The sequence below is a fragment of the Poeciliopsis prolifica genome, unplaced genomic scaffold (assembly GCF_027474105.1).
Source record: "Poeciliopsis prolifica strain line A6 unplaced genomic scaffold, Auburn_PproV2 SCAFFOLD010, whole genome shotgun sequence".
In the NCBI taxonomy this organism is placed as follows: Eukaryota; Metazoa; Chordata; class Actinopteri; order Cyprinodontiformes; family Poeciliidae; genus Poeciliopsis; species Poeciliopsis prolifica.
The window spans coordinates 6253049-6270240 of record NW_026562385.1 but is presented as its reverse complement, the minus strand read 5'-3'; the positions used below and the strand labels follow the sequence as shown (position 1 = coordinate 6270240).

Below are 17192 nucleotides of genomic sequence, written 5' to 3'. Positions count from 1 at the left end.
CTTTTTTTTCTTTTGCTTCTAAATCTTTTATCTCATGTTCATTTTGAGTAGAATGCACAAACACAAAGGGATGCAGCTTTTTAGCACACTTCACTGCTCTCTCCTGGAAGCTGTCATGTGTGACCAGATTTTCATACTATGTAAAAATGTCCAACACAGCTGTTGCTTCCTTTTCCGCTTTATAAGCTTGACTTTGCATAACCGAGTGGGAATAAAAAGCCTTATCAGGTGATAAATATTTTATGTTTTTATGCTGAAATAAACTTACTGCTGCATAGAGTCACTAGGATTTAAATGTTACAGTTTTGTATTGTTTTAATTCAGCTGAGTTTTTATTATTATTGTGGGTCTTTACAGATCTTGCAAAGCATTACTGATTTTGCTACATCTTCTTTGTCGTTCTTTGGCAAAGGTGTAGAGAAACCCTTAAAAAGTAAATTTATCAGTCTCATTTGTAGCCTGATCTGCAATGGAAAATTAAAAAAACAGTAACCTGTAATTTTAATGTATTTACTCAGGGTTTGAAACGTCTGCTAGGAAGTAATAGAAGTTTTCTGTAAAACAGATCATGGACTTTGATTTATTTATGTTCTTCATGTAGAAAATATTGTTGATATAGGGTAGATTGTAAGAGACTGAACTGCTGATCAGTGGGCCAGGCTACGTTTTTACAGTAAAGGATACTTTTCATTCAGTCGGTGATCAAGTTCCCAAAGTTTGGAGGAAAGGCACAGAATCCAAGATGTGTAATATCCAAAAGTTTCCACAATCCATCATGACTTAGCTGAATTTGCTCCATTGTTTTTAGTCAGCCTAGTCGTTTTCTAGCTGCCTGACAATCTTTATGCAGCTGCTAATTTATTTTTCAACAGCACTTGGCAGCTACCAACACTACTAGAAATACCAATACCTGGTCTAATAAGCATGTCGCCGTGCTTTATTGGATAGCACACTTGTCAATCGAAGCCCCGAAGAAAAGTTATTGCTTAGAAAAAGAGGCGAGACATCAGAAGCAAAATGGGTTTCCTTAACACTGCAACACAGCCACAGCAAGGTGGACAATATATCCCACCACATTGGTTCAGTGATTTATGCAAAAGAGGAACTTTCATTAGACTGACATGTCTGTATTACCTGGAGGTCTTCTGTAATATTCCAATTTTCTGAATGTTGGATTTTCATTCGCTGAAATCCATAATCATCAAAATTAAAAGAAGTAAACATTTGAAATGTATCACCTGGTGGGCAATGAATGAGTATGTGAGTTTCACTTTTTCAATTAATTAATGAGTATGTGAGTTTCACTTTTTCAATTAAATTTCAGATAGGAAACTGACTCAGATTAGTCTGTTCTTTGAGGTCTTACTGTTATGCTATTGGGTAGAAAGGTCTATGACCACCACTACCACTGCAACCAGAATCATATAATTGTAGAGTCTTAAGCATTAGCCTGAAGAATATGTTTTCATAAAAAGGCATTAAAATAGTTTGTGCAATACTTGTAAATGGCCTTAAAACTGACTGAACAATGTAGGCCTTGAGAGGAAATGGATATTTTGAAAAGAAACAAGGATGCAGCAAAAAGCCATGAAAAGCATGCACATACTGTATGGTAAACCTAAAAGTACAATGCCATCATCAAGAATCAAGAGACATTTTTATTCTAGAATTTTCAGGTTTTGTTATAGACTGAAAAATAAATTATATTACTTTTATTACAAGGCAAATACAATGGATGGAGTCACTGTCCTAAACTGGTTCTCATGGTTCAGAAATTGCTGACTCAGTTTGGCCCATATAGTAAATTACCTGCTAGTGTTCATATGGCAAACTTATATTTTTCTGGTATTTTTACTCCTTTAGAGTCGCTGTGAGGCACAAATCACTGTCAATGCAAAGCAAAAAGCAGAAACACAGATTTCCAGGTGTTGTTTGTTACTGCACCACCTAGTGTTCAGGTATTGCCTGGACAACATGAGGCAGGAAATCATGATCCACAGACTCCTTAAGAAAGTTCAGCGGTGCTGGCCAAAGGTTTTATCGGGCCTTGAACAGAATTTGATTTGATTTGACAGAAGTCCACCCGGTCTACAGTGTCCAAAGAAACAAAGGACATTCAAGCTGCTCTGCCGCCATCAAGGAGCCCACAGAGGAAGCACTTTTGCAATGAGTTGGGAAAACCAGAGCACAAGGTGAAAAAAACTCACTGCGGCCCTCGTCCGTCACACAGGCCATAAAATAATCTTGGTACAAGAGACACTTTCATTGCTGAAATCTCTACATAATTTCCCCCAAGCAGATGTGTTCCTTTAATAAATCCAAGAACATTGAAACTATTAATTTTATGTTACACTAAGTGTTGCAACTATTTTGTCTATGAAATGTTCTCTTCAAAATGACACCAAAGCCTGGTGGTTCAGAGAGAACAGAAATAAATAGGTTTGACATGTGTACTAAGGTCATACATGCTGCATTCTCAAACATTTTTTTTATGATGATGAGGTAATCGTTATCCAAACAAAATATATTTTAACATGTATAATTCAATAATTCTTAAACCTGACTTTTTTATTATTAAATAGAACTTGTTTATTGATCAGTTTCAATCATATTAGCAATAAATTGCTGCTGTTTTAATAAATCCATACAGTCTTTAGTAGCGTTCTTTACGCCTTGACGAATTACATAAATAGGAAGGGCTGATTTAGTTTATAAAGATGAAGAACCAGGGTGATGCTGACATCTGGTGGACACATCTGCGCACAGCAGATTGTTGTGACAGCTGTTCTGTGACTTTTATGTAGATCACAGTTCACAGATTGGCCAGCCACTGGCAAACTTTGCCCTGTCTCATAATGTGCCACTGTGAGTAAAAACGATAAATGACTCACATTCTTTGTCAGTGGATCAGATGCAGGAATATGATGATCACAATTACTAACTTGGGTTTGGCATAGCTGTTTTTCAAGGATACATTTTACTTAAGTTTTCACCTTCAGAGCATTTAATTCTCACATGGCTGAGAGTTTCTCTAAGGTCTTTTGGCCTCATTAAAAGCATAACAGCCCTCTGGGAGTGAGTGGGTCTCAAAAGAATATTTCATTTGACCTGACCGGAATTCTGGAGTTGTGCCATCCATTGTTACTCCTTTACTTTGTCAACAAAGAGCCTACAGAGGACCATCTTTGTCCCATTGGACAATCGGAAAAGAAACATCGCCTTCAGAAAACAATCACAAGTTCTGCAAAGAGCACAACAAAAGGAATTTTAGGTTTCACAAAAAAAATACATATCCATTCAATAAATTAGAAAATCAGGGAATAACCCATTCGTTTTTAGGAAATTTATCAATAATTAATGATTGTATAGATTAATTACACAAAATTGATGTTTGGAAGGCTTTCTCTTCTGCTGACTGTGACAAATTTCCACTTACAGTTCATGAAAACACGATTTTTTCAAATTAGGATATTACATCAGAACTATAAAATTAACAATTTAAAAAGACTGAAATGCAGACTTAATGAGAGGTATGTTCAATACACCCTTACAGGTTAGATACATGAAGTTGTTCCATATGTTTTTTTTTTTTCGAACAAAACACCAACCTTATAAATATGTAAGCACAAAGACACTGATTTGTTTGTAAGCCCTCAGTCTGTAGCAGTGGAGTTGACAAAGCAGCTAAACGTAATTTGATCAGAGTCTTGAAGTCAGACTTGCATAAAGAAAAAGACTTATAGACACGACTAGTGCTAAAATACAACTAAAAAAAGTGGAAACACGATGTTCAGCATTGCTTTCCATTCATTTATCAGGCTCTGCACAATCTCTTGCAGTATCTGTGACTGATATTTAATGGTGTTAGGTGAAGCAAGGCCTCCATCTTGTGGACAATTTGTCTGATGCAGCTTCTTATTTATGCAGCAAAGTTCAGCTTGGATGCTTTTGTTGCCGCTGCTATAAATAGTATGCAAGTTAAATGATGTGAACTTTATTTCTATAGCCATTTTTGCAGATAAAAATCACAGTGCTTTACATTAAAATCAAGCATAAAACCACAAAAGGTAAAATAATTCCTGTCAGCTTGAGTGGACTCTGGTACAGGAATCACAAGTGAGACAAGATTGTTAGGAAATTACAATTTTTCCTATTTAAAGACATATTATTTGGAAAAAAATGCCATTCTAGCTGTTTATGGCTTAATTTGAAGATATCCAAATTTCCTATGAACCTCAAAATTGGTGGACTTCCACAGGCGTTCTAACTAACATCATTTTCTTTTGGATTTCCAGATTGATTCATATGCCTATGGAGAAGTTATTCACAGTGGTACAGAAGCAGTTTTCAGTGACACCACTATATTTAGAATATCCAAGCAATGATGTTTAAAAGGGTGTTGCAACCATCAACATTAGAGCACTCTCTCAGTCATTTCTGAGAAATAACTTTCTTCAAGATTCTGAATTAAGCTGGTGGAAATGTTAAAAGATACACAGCAATGATTAGTCAGAATCATCAATAACACACAAATTATGATACTTAGGTCAAGAGAGAAAACACAGTTCAACATTTGACCTATTGTGGTTAAATGGCATGAAAAGACTCAGGAGTAGATAAACAATCTTTTGGGATGTTGCAGTTAGCTTCATCCACATGCATGTCAAAATTTTGGATCAATAAAATACTGTCCTACATGAAAAACTTTCTCCAATTCCACAAACATGGTGGCTCAAGGGTAGTATCCCAATGAATGAGAAGAAATGGTTGAGAAAAAAAAATACATATGCAGCTCTTTCTCCCTTTTGTGGACTATTTGTGTAGCACATGCTTAAGATTTCAACTTTTTAAGAATTCTATTGCAACACAAAGTATCACTTATGCTAAGGATTAATTACCCACAATCATAGAGGAGGACTTTTGCCTGTCTCCTGCATTTATTTTGTATTTTAGTTCCTCATCAACAAGAGCCTACAGAGGACCAAAATTGTGAATGCACAGTGAAAAGCAACAATGTGAGCTACATCATTACTGGATGTACTGTAAGCACACAACATTAAACAGTCCATAATTTTCTTATATTTATGTTTCAGGAAAGATTATGCTGTGATATTTAAAGTGGTCTTGATTATTTGTTTTCCAAGCCTTTTAAAAAGTCTTTCCATTATTTTTTTTTTTTCGGTTGTTTTTTGGGGGTTTTTGAATGCTTTTGCATTCATCATTCATTTTTGCGTGGTCCAAGTCTTTACTATCCAGAACAAATGAAAACCGTATTAGAATAATACCTAATTCAACAGAAATGTTATGAAGACAGGATGAATGCCAGTTCACCTGGATAGTTAGACAGTTGCTCAACACATCAATGGCTGTGTGTAGAAAATGGCACAGATTGTTTTAACCAGTGGTGAACGGCAGATGGCGCACTTGGAGCAGGAATTCTTAGACTGTTGACTGAGTCAGTGTGTCACACGCTTCACCTTTCCTGTTTAGGGTTTGCATGAATCCTGTAACATTTGTTCTCTAATATTAAGCATGATTACAGCAAAATGACCCATACAAAATGTTTTAGCATAAAGATGATGATGATTATTATTATTTTTCTCAAATAGATCATCCTACTTTATATGCTCATCACGGGCAGTTTAGCCACTAATAACATGTTTTATGTTTAATGCACATGAATATTATCTTAAATAGTTTTTGGAATATAGTTAAAATGAAGCTGCTACAAAAAAAAATAAATAAATAAAAAATAATTTTTGACAAAACATAAGATAAGCAGCTAGTTGCACATTAAATTATGCATCTTCTTGAAAGACCACCCGTTTGTTTGTTGTTTAAATATGCACGCATGAACCATTTTTTCTCAATAGAAAGGTTGTCAAACACATATCAGGTATTCCTTGAAAATACAAAGAGCAGTCTGGATGAAAAACAACCTTCCACAAGAATGTACTGCATCCAAATTTCGTATTAGCAATACGCACATAGTTCGAGCACATTCAAGGCATTTCTCCAAATCGAACGTGAAGTAGCTGAACTTCATGCAAAATTGGGGGGAAACATTCTTTTGCCCGTATATGGTCTCAGGGAAGTAGCATGCTGACGCAATCTGTGCTACTGTTACTTTAAATGGCTTCAGGAAACAAGGGCTCCCACACACACGTCATGGGTTTTCCTCAGCAAGGCCCCAGAAGAGCAGGATGTACCTAATATGGGCATATGTCTGTTAACTCCAACCCCCCCCCCTCCCTTCCTTTTTGTGTTTCCTGCAAAAGGAAGCAGCACACTGGGGGATGGGTGAGACCAGAAGGAAGCTTGAACTAATAATACAGCTTCTCTTCTTGTCTGCTCCAGATAGCTGCAGGAGTGGAATGGCATTCATTCTTGAAGTGAAGGTGGCTAATAATACACAGGAATTCCTTCCACTGCTTTGACTATTTCCCACTCTTGCACGGTAAAACGTGTATGTGCAGACATAAAAAAATAAAAATAAATAAATGTTTGTAGACAAATGAAAATCCCGCTCTTCAAAAGGCTAACGCAAAAGGATGTTAAAAATTTCAGAATATTCTGAAATTTCCAGAAAAGAAGAAAATCTGTCAGAAGGAAATTAATTGTTAATGTTTTCCACTTGACTGGGCTGAGGCTATTTTCAGCACTTAAAAGAAAGCTTTCATCTAAATAATTATGAGAAAAATTGTTATAATTTTGACTTTCAAAGTAATATTTTCTGTTTCAATAACCTATTTATTTTCCTGATAGTCACATCACAATTATATCTGTATTCTATAACTATTATCCATTAGTTTTCCAAGTTATAATTGTTGCTTTCTGTGTCAAAACTTTGTCTTTTACAGTCTCAATTGTAAGATTGAATGTGAACATTTTTTTTATTATATTCAAACTAACCATATTTATAGATTTGAAAGGCAAAATCTGGTATTTTACTCTTAGTTGTGACTGTGTTGGTCTCAATTGTGATTCTACACCCATATTTATGACTTTTAAAATCAAAATTCTGACTTAGTCTCATATTCATGCAACAGAAAGTCATATTTTTTTAGTAATGTGTAAATCTTACACTTATATCACTTTTCAAGACATTCATAATTGTGGTCTTGATTTTAATAATTGTAATTTTGTAAATATAATTTCGGCTTTGAATTACAAAGCCCAATGTCCTTCAATAAAATCAACCAATGGGGTGTTGTGGTTGATAAAAATTACATTTAATATAGTTTATTTTTTGTTAAATTATGACAGCAGGGCCATCAGAAATGGACAGGAAATGCATCAATCTGGACTCCAGAAGGTCAGTCCTCCCCTGGACAGTAGTTCAAACTGAATGCAGCTTTTTTTTCTGTTCAAATTGTCAACTCGCTCCAATTTACACTTCATACTTTTACCCGCATTTGGCCAGTGACGGGTGCTGATTTCCACCCCTGCTTTCAACATGTCTTTCCTATAAATACCACATTACATTGCTTTATTATTGTTGTGCAAGAAATTCATAGCCATCCATTTATGGGTTATTTTATCAGTGACTTTTATTTACAATCTTAGGACTTGATTTCAAGCCAAAGTCATAAGCTGATTAAAAATAGTTCACAGTTGACCCACACAGCTGCTCCACGGCCGATGGGCGGGACTTTGCCCTGTGACTGATGACGCTTGGCGTGTGTGACGTCAGCGAGGTTATAAGTATCTGTCCCGCGTGGAATCTGTATTGTGTCTACGAGTGGAGTTGTAGTGGAGCGAAGGGCGTCATTGAAGTGATTGTTTTCCTTCCCCGGACTAGTTTCAAAACAAGCTGCGTGATGGAGGTCAGCGCCGAGGCCAAGCGGATCATGGTGGTGGCTCTGGGCAAACTGTACAGCTCCCGGACGCAGCGTGGGGGTCTGCGGCTGCACCGGAGCCTCCTCTTGACTCTGGTGATGAAATCCGCTCGAGACATTTACCATGCGGCGCAGACGACGAATCAAAGTACGGAGGAAGAGCGCGAGGAACAGCAGCCCTCCGAGGTTAAGATGACCACAGAGGCGAGCGGCACTCCAGAGCTCCAGGGTCCCGCCTCTCTTCCTCACCTGGCCGCCGACGCGCAGGGCGACACGCAAAGCCAGGATAGTAGTTGTCTGAGCGGGCCGCCGCACCACACGCGGAAAAGACGGGGCAAAGCTACCGCCGAGCCGGACTTCCTGCCGTGTAAGAAGGCGAAGCTGGAGTATGGGACTGCTCAACAGCTCATTGTCAGCTCAGTTTTGGTGGATTACGCAAACTGTTGTAGTGAGCTGGGACCTTCCCCGAGCCCCATCCCCCTCCAGACTGTTATAGCAGCGTGTTGAACACCCTGAGAGAGGACTTCTGAAAGTTTTCTACTCGGCCCCCGTGGGGTCCATGAACGCCCCACTGCGGTGCGCCTGTTCCAGTGTCTGGGCTGGGTTACACGCGAGGCACAGCGGAGGCCCTGAGGGGACAGCTTGGGCTCGTACCAGTTGGATCGCTGCAGTTCACGTGACTCCATGCCTCATAACTTCGTCTGAACACAGGCGGAACTTATCTTGGACTGGGACCATTTCTGCCTTCCATCAACTTATTTCACATAAACGTGAACTCTGTTGCTGCTTCACATAGCAAACTTAATACGAACTTGTTATTGCATACATCCTGACTTAACATAGAAGATGTGATCAAGTGTAAAGTTCTCATTGAGTGCAACTACCTCAGTATTTATTAAAAACATTTTGTACTTGAAAACAGTCTGGAGTTGTTGTTCTTTCTCCTTTGGATTTACGTAACTCAGGGAGATCCACAAAAGGGATTTGCATTTGGGAAAACTCTGTGTGAAAGTAGTGTGCCTTTGGAACCTTGTTTGGGTGCTTGGAAGTTATTTTCCTTCCCCCACAGTTTCACATCCCCCCATGCTGATTAGCACAATAAAACGAGGGAGCATTCAGGAGACTTTGGTCCTAAAGAAGGGGGGTGGGGGGATTGTAAAGCCATTGACTGGCCAAACACTGAAAACAATGGAGGGTTTGTTGCTCCTCAAGTATTACTACATGATAGTGAGTTGGAGTACACATTTTTTCACCTTAAGAGCATTCAATTGTTGCATTGTTAATAAAATGCAAAAAAAAAAAGTGTTTAATCAAGAAAATATATGCAGTAATGACAGAAATAATTAAAAGTTTAATGTAACTTGTACAGGGATTCACCAGAAGCTGTGTTTGTTTTGGGGGAAGGGGTAATAGACCAAAAAAAGGGGGTGGAGGGTTCAGTAGGGGGTGTGTGGCTGCGGGAGGCCTCAACTGAGAGCTTATTCTTCCGGCTGAAACCGGAGTGCCGTCTGTGTGCGGGGATCTGGTCATGGCTGTGAAAGTGCAAGCGTCATACACACTGGAATTGCTGAATATCAATACATTGTGAATATCAGCCATGGGAAATGTGACCTAGTTCTCATTTATTTTGTTTATAAAGACCTGAGAGTTCTTTATATTTGCATATGTTGAAAATATCAAAGCCTGTGCACTGTCCATAACTAAGGCCAGTAGGCAATGTGGGGAAAGCAGGATGAGCTCAAAGCTGATCTGAATTCATCATTAGCCACTCACAACATATAGTCACCTTCCTATAAAATAATGGCTCAAGTCATTTTGTGTCTAAATCATCTTTTGCAATAAAAAGGGAGAGGTGTTTTTTTTTATTTTTTATTTTTCAGAAAATGACTTTGGCCATTATTTTAGTTAGGTGACCATATCCAAAAATATACAACAACTGCTGTTATCAATCTCCGGGATGATGCACAGTCTGCAATGTATCACATTCAATTAATTTATTGAATTGAATACTTGTTAAAGTAATAAAGCAGGGCATATGGCGTATGCCTCGGCTGATGCATTGATTTCCTCACTGAGTGACAAATGGTTCCCACCCACTCAGACCATTTAGCCTGTTTCTTTTCAGATGCGGACATTAGAAAAGCAACTACAATACATTTATGGGTACGTTCAGTGCTTGTCTGCAACACTGATATGCATTTTCTAATCTCGTTTTTGACATGGCTGCTTATTCATACCCAATAGTTCCCTTTTAAAATATCAGTACTTCTGGAATAGCCATATCACAATTGAACAATTTCAATAAGTTCTCAAATAATAAAAAAGAAAAATTTACCCAGATAATACTTTTCAAAAAGAGTTTAAATAATATACCTTGCATAGCTTTGCAGAGATATATATGTGACAGAAGTGGGAACATCTGAAGTGAAATATTCTATAGCTGGAATATTGCTGACATTCTGACTTGTCAAGCTACATAAAAATAGACTAGTGTTCATCTTAAATGTAACAGCATGATAGTAGCCGTCACTGTCAAAATCATTTTGGTAACTTCAGTGAAGAACTAAGCATGCATTTATTCCTGTGAATAAATGCATGCTTAGCCATGGACTGGCCAAACATCAAAGCATAAAAACACTTTGCAAAATAAGACAATAGGGGGGGAAAAAAAAGGCAAAGGCATGTGCATTCTCTCTGGATTTTATTCTTTAGGAAGAGATCTGTTTGGAATTACAAAATGCACTGGTAGAAATAGCGGTGAGACTGGCCGAGAGTGAGAGAGATAAGAGTTAGAGAGGGAGGGGGGTACGTTAGTGAAGGATCAAAGGTCCAACAGCCAGTGAGAACAAGCACATCAACAGATTTGGCTAGCTGCACCCCTTGATCCTCACATGAGTAGATAAGAGAATACACCATCTTCGGAACTGTGTTATTTATTCTCTCTTTTTAATTAAATTTTTTTTTTTTTTTTTTTTTTGCGGTGTCCTGAACTTGGATGTGTTGTGTCTCAACCCCATAAATGAAGAAAAGAAACAAGACTTCGAGTCTTACCAAAGTCTCTTCAGTGTTTTCATTTTTTCTTTCTTTTTTTTTTTACTTTTTGTCTTTTTTGTTTTCAAAAATAGAAGAAAAAAAGAAACATTGCTTTTTTTGATTTTTTAAAAACATCTATCTATTTATATATCTTTTTTCCCCTTATTTCTCTGAATTAATTAATGTGCTTTTTCTTTTCTGTCCTGAAGATGACTTTTAACCCACGGTGTGGCATGCACATAGCACATGCATTTCTGGAACTAGATTTTTTTTTAACTTTTTTGATAATCTTTTATACTTAAAAAAAAAATCAATCAAACAAACAAAAAATACTTTTCTCCTCCCCATTGCGACTTTACATTGCTTTTTGAAGAACTCGTGTGGTTAATCAGCGTGTTAGTGGATTTTACTGCAGCATATACACAAAGATGGAAAAGTGAATGCTCAGGTTTTGAACGTCTCATTCAGAGGTTTGACTGACAGCACACGCGCTCATAAACACGGACAATCGCGAACTGTCACAATGATATGACAGACATGTTCAGAACTTGAAAAAGGATTTCTGCTGACAAAGCATAGAAAACAAAAGCAAGCACAAGAAATAAAACTTCAGTGATCCCAAACACATTCACCAGTGTACATACATACGAGCAAAAAGCTCACTTCCACACCCCACAACCAGGAGCTACATACCTAGTTGCTTTCTGATGTTTTATTTTACTTTTTTTTCCTTCAGTGTAGTGATGTGAAAAGTACTTGTTTGTGACATCCCACTAAGGCTGGAAAGACACTAATAGGCAGTTTTTATTTTTCATTTCTGTTTTTGTTTTTGATGCATTCTCTGGTCAACGTGTGATAGGCCTCCAGGTTCAAAACGCTGGTCAACTTAAACACAATAAACGGAAAAACAGCAGTGCTCTGGGGCAGACAGTGGTGTGCGTTGGTGACCGGGGTTGTTTTGAGGCACACAGAGAAACACACCGACGAGGAATCGGAAGCTGCACAGGAGCAAAACACTCAGAAACCCAGGTGATTTCCAGAATACCAGCAAAAGCCCAAAACGTCATTTCTCCAACCCGTCTCAACTGTGCTACAGTGGAGTTCGCTCACCTGCTGACAAGGTGAACACTGATGAGGTGGTCTGGAGGTGAGAGAAAATGCTACAAGCACAACGCTCACTCAAACGGAATTGAGTTTTACTGTCATATTGCACCCCCTGGAGGTCGCCAGTGGTGTCAAACATTTTGGATTTATCACCTGCCTGAGAGAGCTAACAACACCTGGCTGCAGACACAGAAACTGGCAGAGTCAAAACATGGTTCTATTGAGACTTCAAACATGTAAGACAGAAACTTATTATTTTCTACAACCGCCCCGCCCCTCTTTCAAGCTATGCATTGAGAAACTGGTTTTCAAGTGGAAAAATCTGGACAGTTATTGTGGACCTTAACAAAGCAACTCTTTTTGGAAACATACATTTGTAAAGGGCGTGTTATTGATAAATTTTGTTGTTTGAATGCTTTATAGGCATCACACATTTTAATATTTCATAACTGCATACCTTTTAAAACAACACAACCTCATAATCATTTACATTTATATATTTTTTATGGATTTTCCAAAAGACTAGGTTGTCTTTGTACATTGTAAGGCAAAGCTGATGTATTTTTATATTCAACGTAAATATAATATATTACTAATCATAAGAGATGTGAGTGAGCCATAATTAGCATTTTGTTGGGTTTTTATATTAATCTCAAGAGTTGTTATTATCACTGCTGCAGACAGTTGACTGGTAAGACAGAATTAATGGATAATTAACACATAACAAAATATAATAATAAATATGGTAAGTCCAAAAATACTGGCAGTAATGCTTTAAATTCTACCATAATAAATTGATACAAGTCTTGATACGTCTGCTGTGTAGTTGTGAATCTTTGTTAGACACAAAACTGAAAGCTTGCATTCATTTTGTGCACATCTTGGAGCGGTTTGCCATTTGAAAATGTTTAAGCTTGCTGAAGGATAAAGGGGACAGAGATCATGTGGTTTGTGGGAATTACAAAACTATATTACCTTCCTTGTTCTAAAACTGCACTTTAGCTCTCCTGTTCAGAATGGATGAACAGTTTCTAAATGAAACAACCTTCAGATTCTGCATCTAAAGGTTGCATACAACGATGTTAGTAGCTTTTTGAGAACCTTTTGAGATACCTGTTATTTTTGTCTTTTCAGTACATAAAATACACAAATAAATGAATGAATAAAACAGTAATGTTGAAAATCTGTAAAAATCCCCTTTAAAATAAAAACATTACATGCTCTTATCTTCAGAAGCATGTCTCGACATAGAGTTAATTTTTTCCCCAATCTTGTTTTTTTTTAGTAAAATGTTTAGTGGTGCTAAACATTGAACAATTTACACATCCTTCTGCCTTGTTTTAAATCAAGTCCACCTCTTTCAAAGGTATATGTCAGATTATTTGACATGTTCCCAGTGCAGATATTATCCGATTGATTACCTCCGGAGCTCTGTGAGTTTCTGTGCCTGTTACCAGAGCCATCTCTAAAGAGGGGACAAGCAAAAATCCTTCTCCCACAGCATGTCTGAGTGTTAGAGGTTCATCACAGGGTTGGAAAAAGGATTACCTGAGCTCCAAAAAAAATGAAAAAATAATAATAATAAACGCAGAACATCCATCTCATTCTCACAATCACTAATCAAATACAAGCAATTACATTAGCAGTTTATCCAACATTTCCCTCGGAGACGAAGAAAAACAAAGATGAAGAGTTTCTCTCCTTTCTGTGCCTTTCTATTGGTCTCTTCCTCTCTGATCCCTCTGTTTGAATCCCAAACCCTGGAAGACTTTAAGATTTGAGTTACTGATTTGTCTGACTTATTTCACCATCACTGAACCCACGTTACAAATAACCCGAAAAAAAAATAAAAAATAAAACAATCAGTCCATGTTAAGTTTACCCTGCTACCCAATATATCATAATAGCATGATGACGTTTGTTACAAAAAAGTCACTTTCACTAAAAATATGTGCAATTCCAGCTGTATCAGTGGCAGGCATTTGGCACAGAACGGACAGTAGACGAGCAAGCAAAACGCCCCCCACCCCCCAACCACACCCACCCGCGATAAACATACAATAACTATCTGATTTCCCTTGTAGCCCTCTGTCGTTTGATTTTTACTGAAAATGAAGGTACGGCAAGAGGAATGTCATTCAGAGCACAAAGAGAGAAACAGAAAGTATTTTTCAGTAAAAAAGAGAGAAACCCTACAGACCACAGCGGAAAGGAGGAGAGACCCCCTCCTCCCAAACAGACAGTAGATTCTCGTTGTTTGTATCATTAGTATTCTTTTGTAGCATTCATGCAGGATTCCATAAAGTGTTACAACTCCGCAAGTCTTAAAAAAAACGAAGCTGTGTGGTGTGCAACAGAAGATTCAAGCTTCGATGTTCTGAAGAAGAAGAGGAGGAGGAGGAGGAGGAAGAATAAGAAGCAGCCGCAGGAGTAGAACAAGAAATACTGCAGAAAACAGTTATTTTTTGTTGGTGAAATCCTTCCTCGTTTTTTTTTTTTTTCTTGGTCATGGGATGAGGTTGGCTAAAGTTTTTTTGTTTGTTTTCTGTCTCTGAGAGGAGTGTGTTAAATTTTGCCAACACACCCATTCAGTCCTCTGGCTTTTTTGACAGAGACGTTTTACCACCCCTGCAACACTTCCCAACTCTCCCACCCACTTAGCCTTCTTACCATTTACAGGCAGAGGGCTCGTTGTCAGATTTAAAAACACAGATGATAAAACTCATCAATATTTCATTGGTGGCTGGGAGGGTTGGATTAGACTACTTTTACGGCTAGCTCAATAGTTAGCCTCGAGAAAACGTTATAAAAGGAAAATAAAAGGTTGTTCCTTTTGCTCTGACTTTAAAGTGTCTTTTATCGAGTCGCAACTCTTGACATCTTGTAAGTGGCTATAGCTCATTGCCAGAGGCATAAATTAAGACACAAAGAGTAGTGTCTATCATTTCTCCTCCCACCTTAAAAAAACTTAAATCTGAGCTTGGTCTCTTTTGGCATCAAGAGATGATCAACAACGCAAGCAGAACACAAAAGTTGTTGCTTCTTGTTTCTCCAGACTCAACCTTTTACGCTGATAGAAATCTTTCATCCCGTGAAGCGTCCACGTGGCACCCCGAGAAGTTGGGGTGACGAAAACTAATAACCAGATGAAAAAGAAAGGTTGTGGTTTCCCTTGGCAGTCACTGCTCTGGCTAGGAGCTCTCTTTTTTCCCCAGTCTATTGATTATACATCCCTCCCCCGTCCCCGGGGGCTAGCACCAATCGTCTTCCTCCCTCTCACCATAGGGTTCGTGCAGTCCCTTGCGGGGACCCCTCGGATGCCCAGCCGGAGGAGGAACCTTGTGAGGCCCAGTGTGTGGAGGTCCATGGAGGTGTGTGGAAGGGGATGACGATCGGTAGCCATTTGGTAGGCGGCGCTGGGCAGCAGGCTGAACCTGGTTCTGCACAGGCCCAGTCAGGGCAGTGGTGGGAGGAATCGCATGGCTGATAGTCCTGGGTGAGGTGCGAGAGGGCTGCGGGTGGGGGTTGTTCACCGGATGAGGTTGTGAAGGAGGAAGGGCTTGGGGGTTGTGAGACTGCGGTTGTGTGGGAGGAGGCAGAGGGTGGTTAGCCAGGGCGTGGGGGTGAGGGTTTCCACCCTGCATGGCACTTGGCTCATAGGCAGGCGGTTCATGCTGTGGATCATAGTCTTGGTACTCCTGATTGTAGAAGCAGCTATCCCCTTCCATGGAACCGCCTCCTCCACCTGAGTCACCCCAGCGTAGTGGGGGATGATGACTCTGGCGGGGTGTGCCATGATGGGCCATTGGGACTCCAGCTGGGGGTGGACCCTGCCCTTGAAGAGGCTCTGGAGAAAAGTGGCGGGGACCTGGGGCTGGGGGTCTGCCCTGCGGTCCCACAGGAGGAGTGGGCATGGACTTACGGACTACAGGGGAGTACGTGACATGGGGTCGAGGTGTGGCAGGGGTCTGAGGCAACTGTCGGCGACCTCTTCGTGGTGTACTGGTTCCCGAGGTCGATGGAACTGGACTTCCGCTGACTGAACTACTGCCCTACACAAAAAGTGAAATAAAGCAAATAAAAAGAACGAACCACAAATTCAAAGACACAACATGTAGAACAAAGCAGAAGATGATGAAGACAGAGGATAAAACAAACAGAGAAGGAGTAAGAGGAATGCAAGAAAGACAGAGGAAGCCAAATAGAGAAGCAAGGGAGGACAAGAACAAGATTTAAGAGCAACAACAAGAAGAAAAGCCCCGATCATGATGTTTGTGGAAGAAAATAATAATAATAAAGGCATCAACGAGCAGCAGAGCAGTGGATAAACAGGAGTAGAAGATGTGAATATAAGAGATGAGATTCCAAACAGCACCATACAAAGAGAAGCAAGATATCATGCAGAGGAAAGAAAACAAAAGACGACAGAAGAAAAAAAAGTTAAAGGGTTGATTTGCAGACCAGCAAACACAGCAGAGTGTAACTATTGAGAATAAAAACAGAAAACATCTTTAGTTCACTAGAATTAACTTTGTTGTATTTTTCCGGTGTTTAAAGACCTTTGAGGCCATTTTTCAAGGAAAGCAACATTTAGTGGTGGGATGTGATAAAACACTAGATAGGAATATCAGGCAGCTGGTCACAGCAAATATAAATTGTTATTAGAGAAGCACTGAGAAATTAGTTGAGAATCCAATCATTTTAAGCTTGATAGGCACCATATTTAATCTAAAATGGTTTCTTGTGTGTTTCAGTAGGACAACAATTTAAGGACTCTGCTCTGCACAGCTTTCATTCAGCTTGCAGACAGATGGGATCGATGCGTCTCTAATTTTAATGAATATTTGCTAGATTGTTGGACACATATTGACTTCATCAAACATACATGCCTCAATAATATATTTTGCATTATTATTGTCACAATAATGCATCATTTTACGTGAATGTAGTATTACATAAAAACATTTTCAATTTATTTATTTTTTGACATTTTCAAGACGAAATGGCCTCTGATTTAATAGCAGCATAACTGACAAACATTTTTTTGTCTCAGTCAATCTTTCATCACATAGGTAGTGTCCTTCTGGAAAGGATATTATTCACAGGACATCAATGTGTCTTGGGTCTTTATATCATTTGATAATATATACAGTAGCTGCCATCAAATTAGAAACATTGACATTTATAGGACAAAAATATCAAATCAGTGGTTTTTAC

General features: G+C 38.8%; 2 protein-coding genes across 12 annotated transcripts in view; one reads left to right on the top strand and one right to left on the bottom strand.

The window, feature by feature from the left end:
- Positions 1-7676: 7676 nt before the first annotated feature.
- On the top strand, positions 7677-8769 carry ier2a (immediate early response 2a). The gene has a single exon (XM_055035261.1). The coding sequence runs from the start codon at positions 7821-7823 to the stop codon at positions 8343-8345; it is 525 nt and encodes a 174-aa protein (XP_054891236.1). The 5' UTR covers positions 7677-7820; the 3' UTR covers positions 8346-8769.
- Positions 8770-10522: 1753 nt separating this feature from the next.
- Positions 10523-17192, bottom strand: part of cacna1aa (calcium channel, voltage-dependent, P/Q type, alpha 1A subunit, a) — a 65792-nt gene continuing 59122 nt past the window's right edge. For 10 of the 11 annotated variants that reach the window (XM_055035249.1, XM_055035251.1, XM_055035255.1 and 7 more), the window contains one exon: positions 10523-16027. In XM_055035249.1, the coding sequence (XP_054891224.1) occupies positions 15227-16027 (801 nt within the window). In that variant the 3' untranslated portion in view covers positions 10523-15226. The remainder of the gene's footprint in view (positions 16028-17192) is intronic. The other variant, XM_055035260.1, reaches the window with a different exon arrangement.

Excerpts from the sequence above, each read along its gene's own strand:
- ier2a (XM_055035261.1), top strand. The coding sequence starts at position 7,821 with ATGGAGGTCAGCGCCGAGGCCAAGCGGATCATGGTGGTGGCTCTGGGC.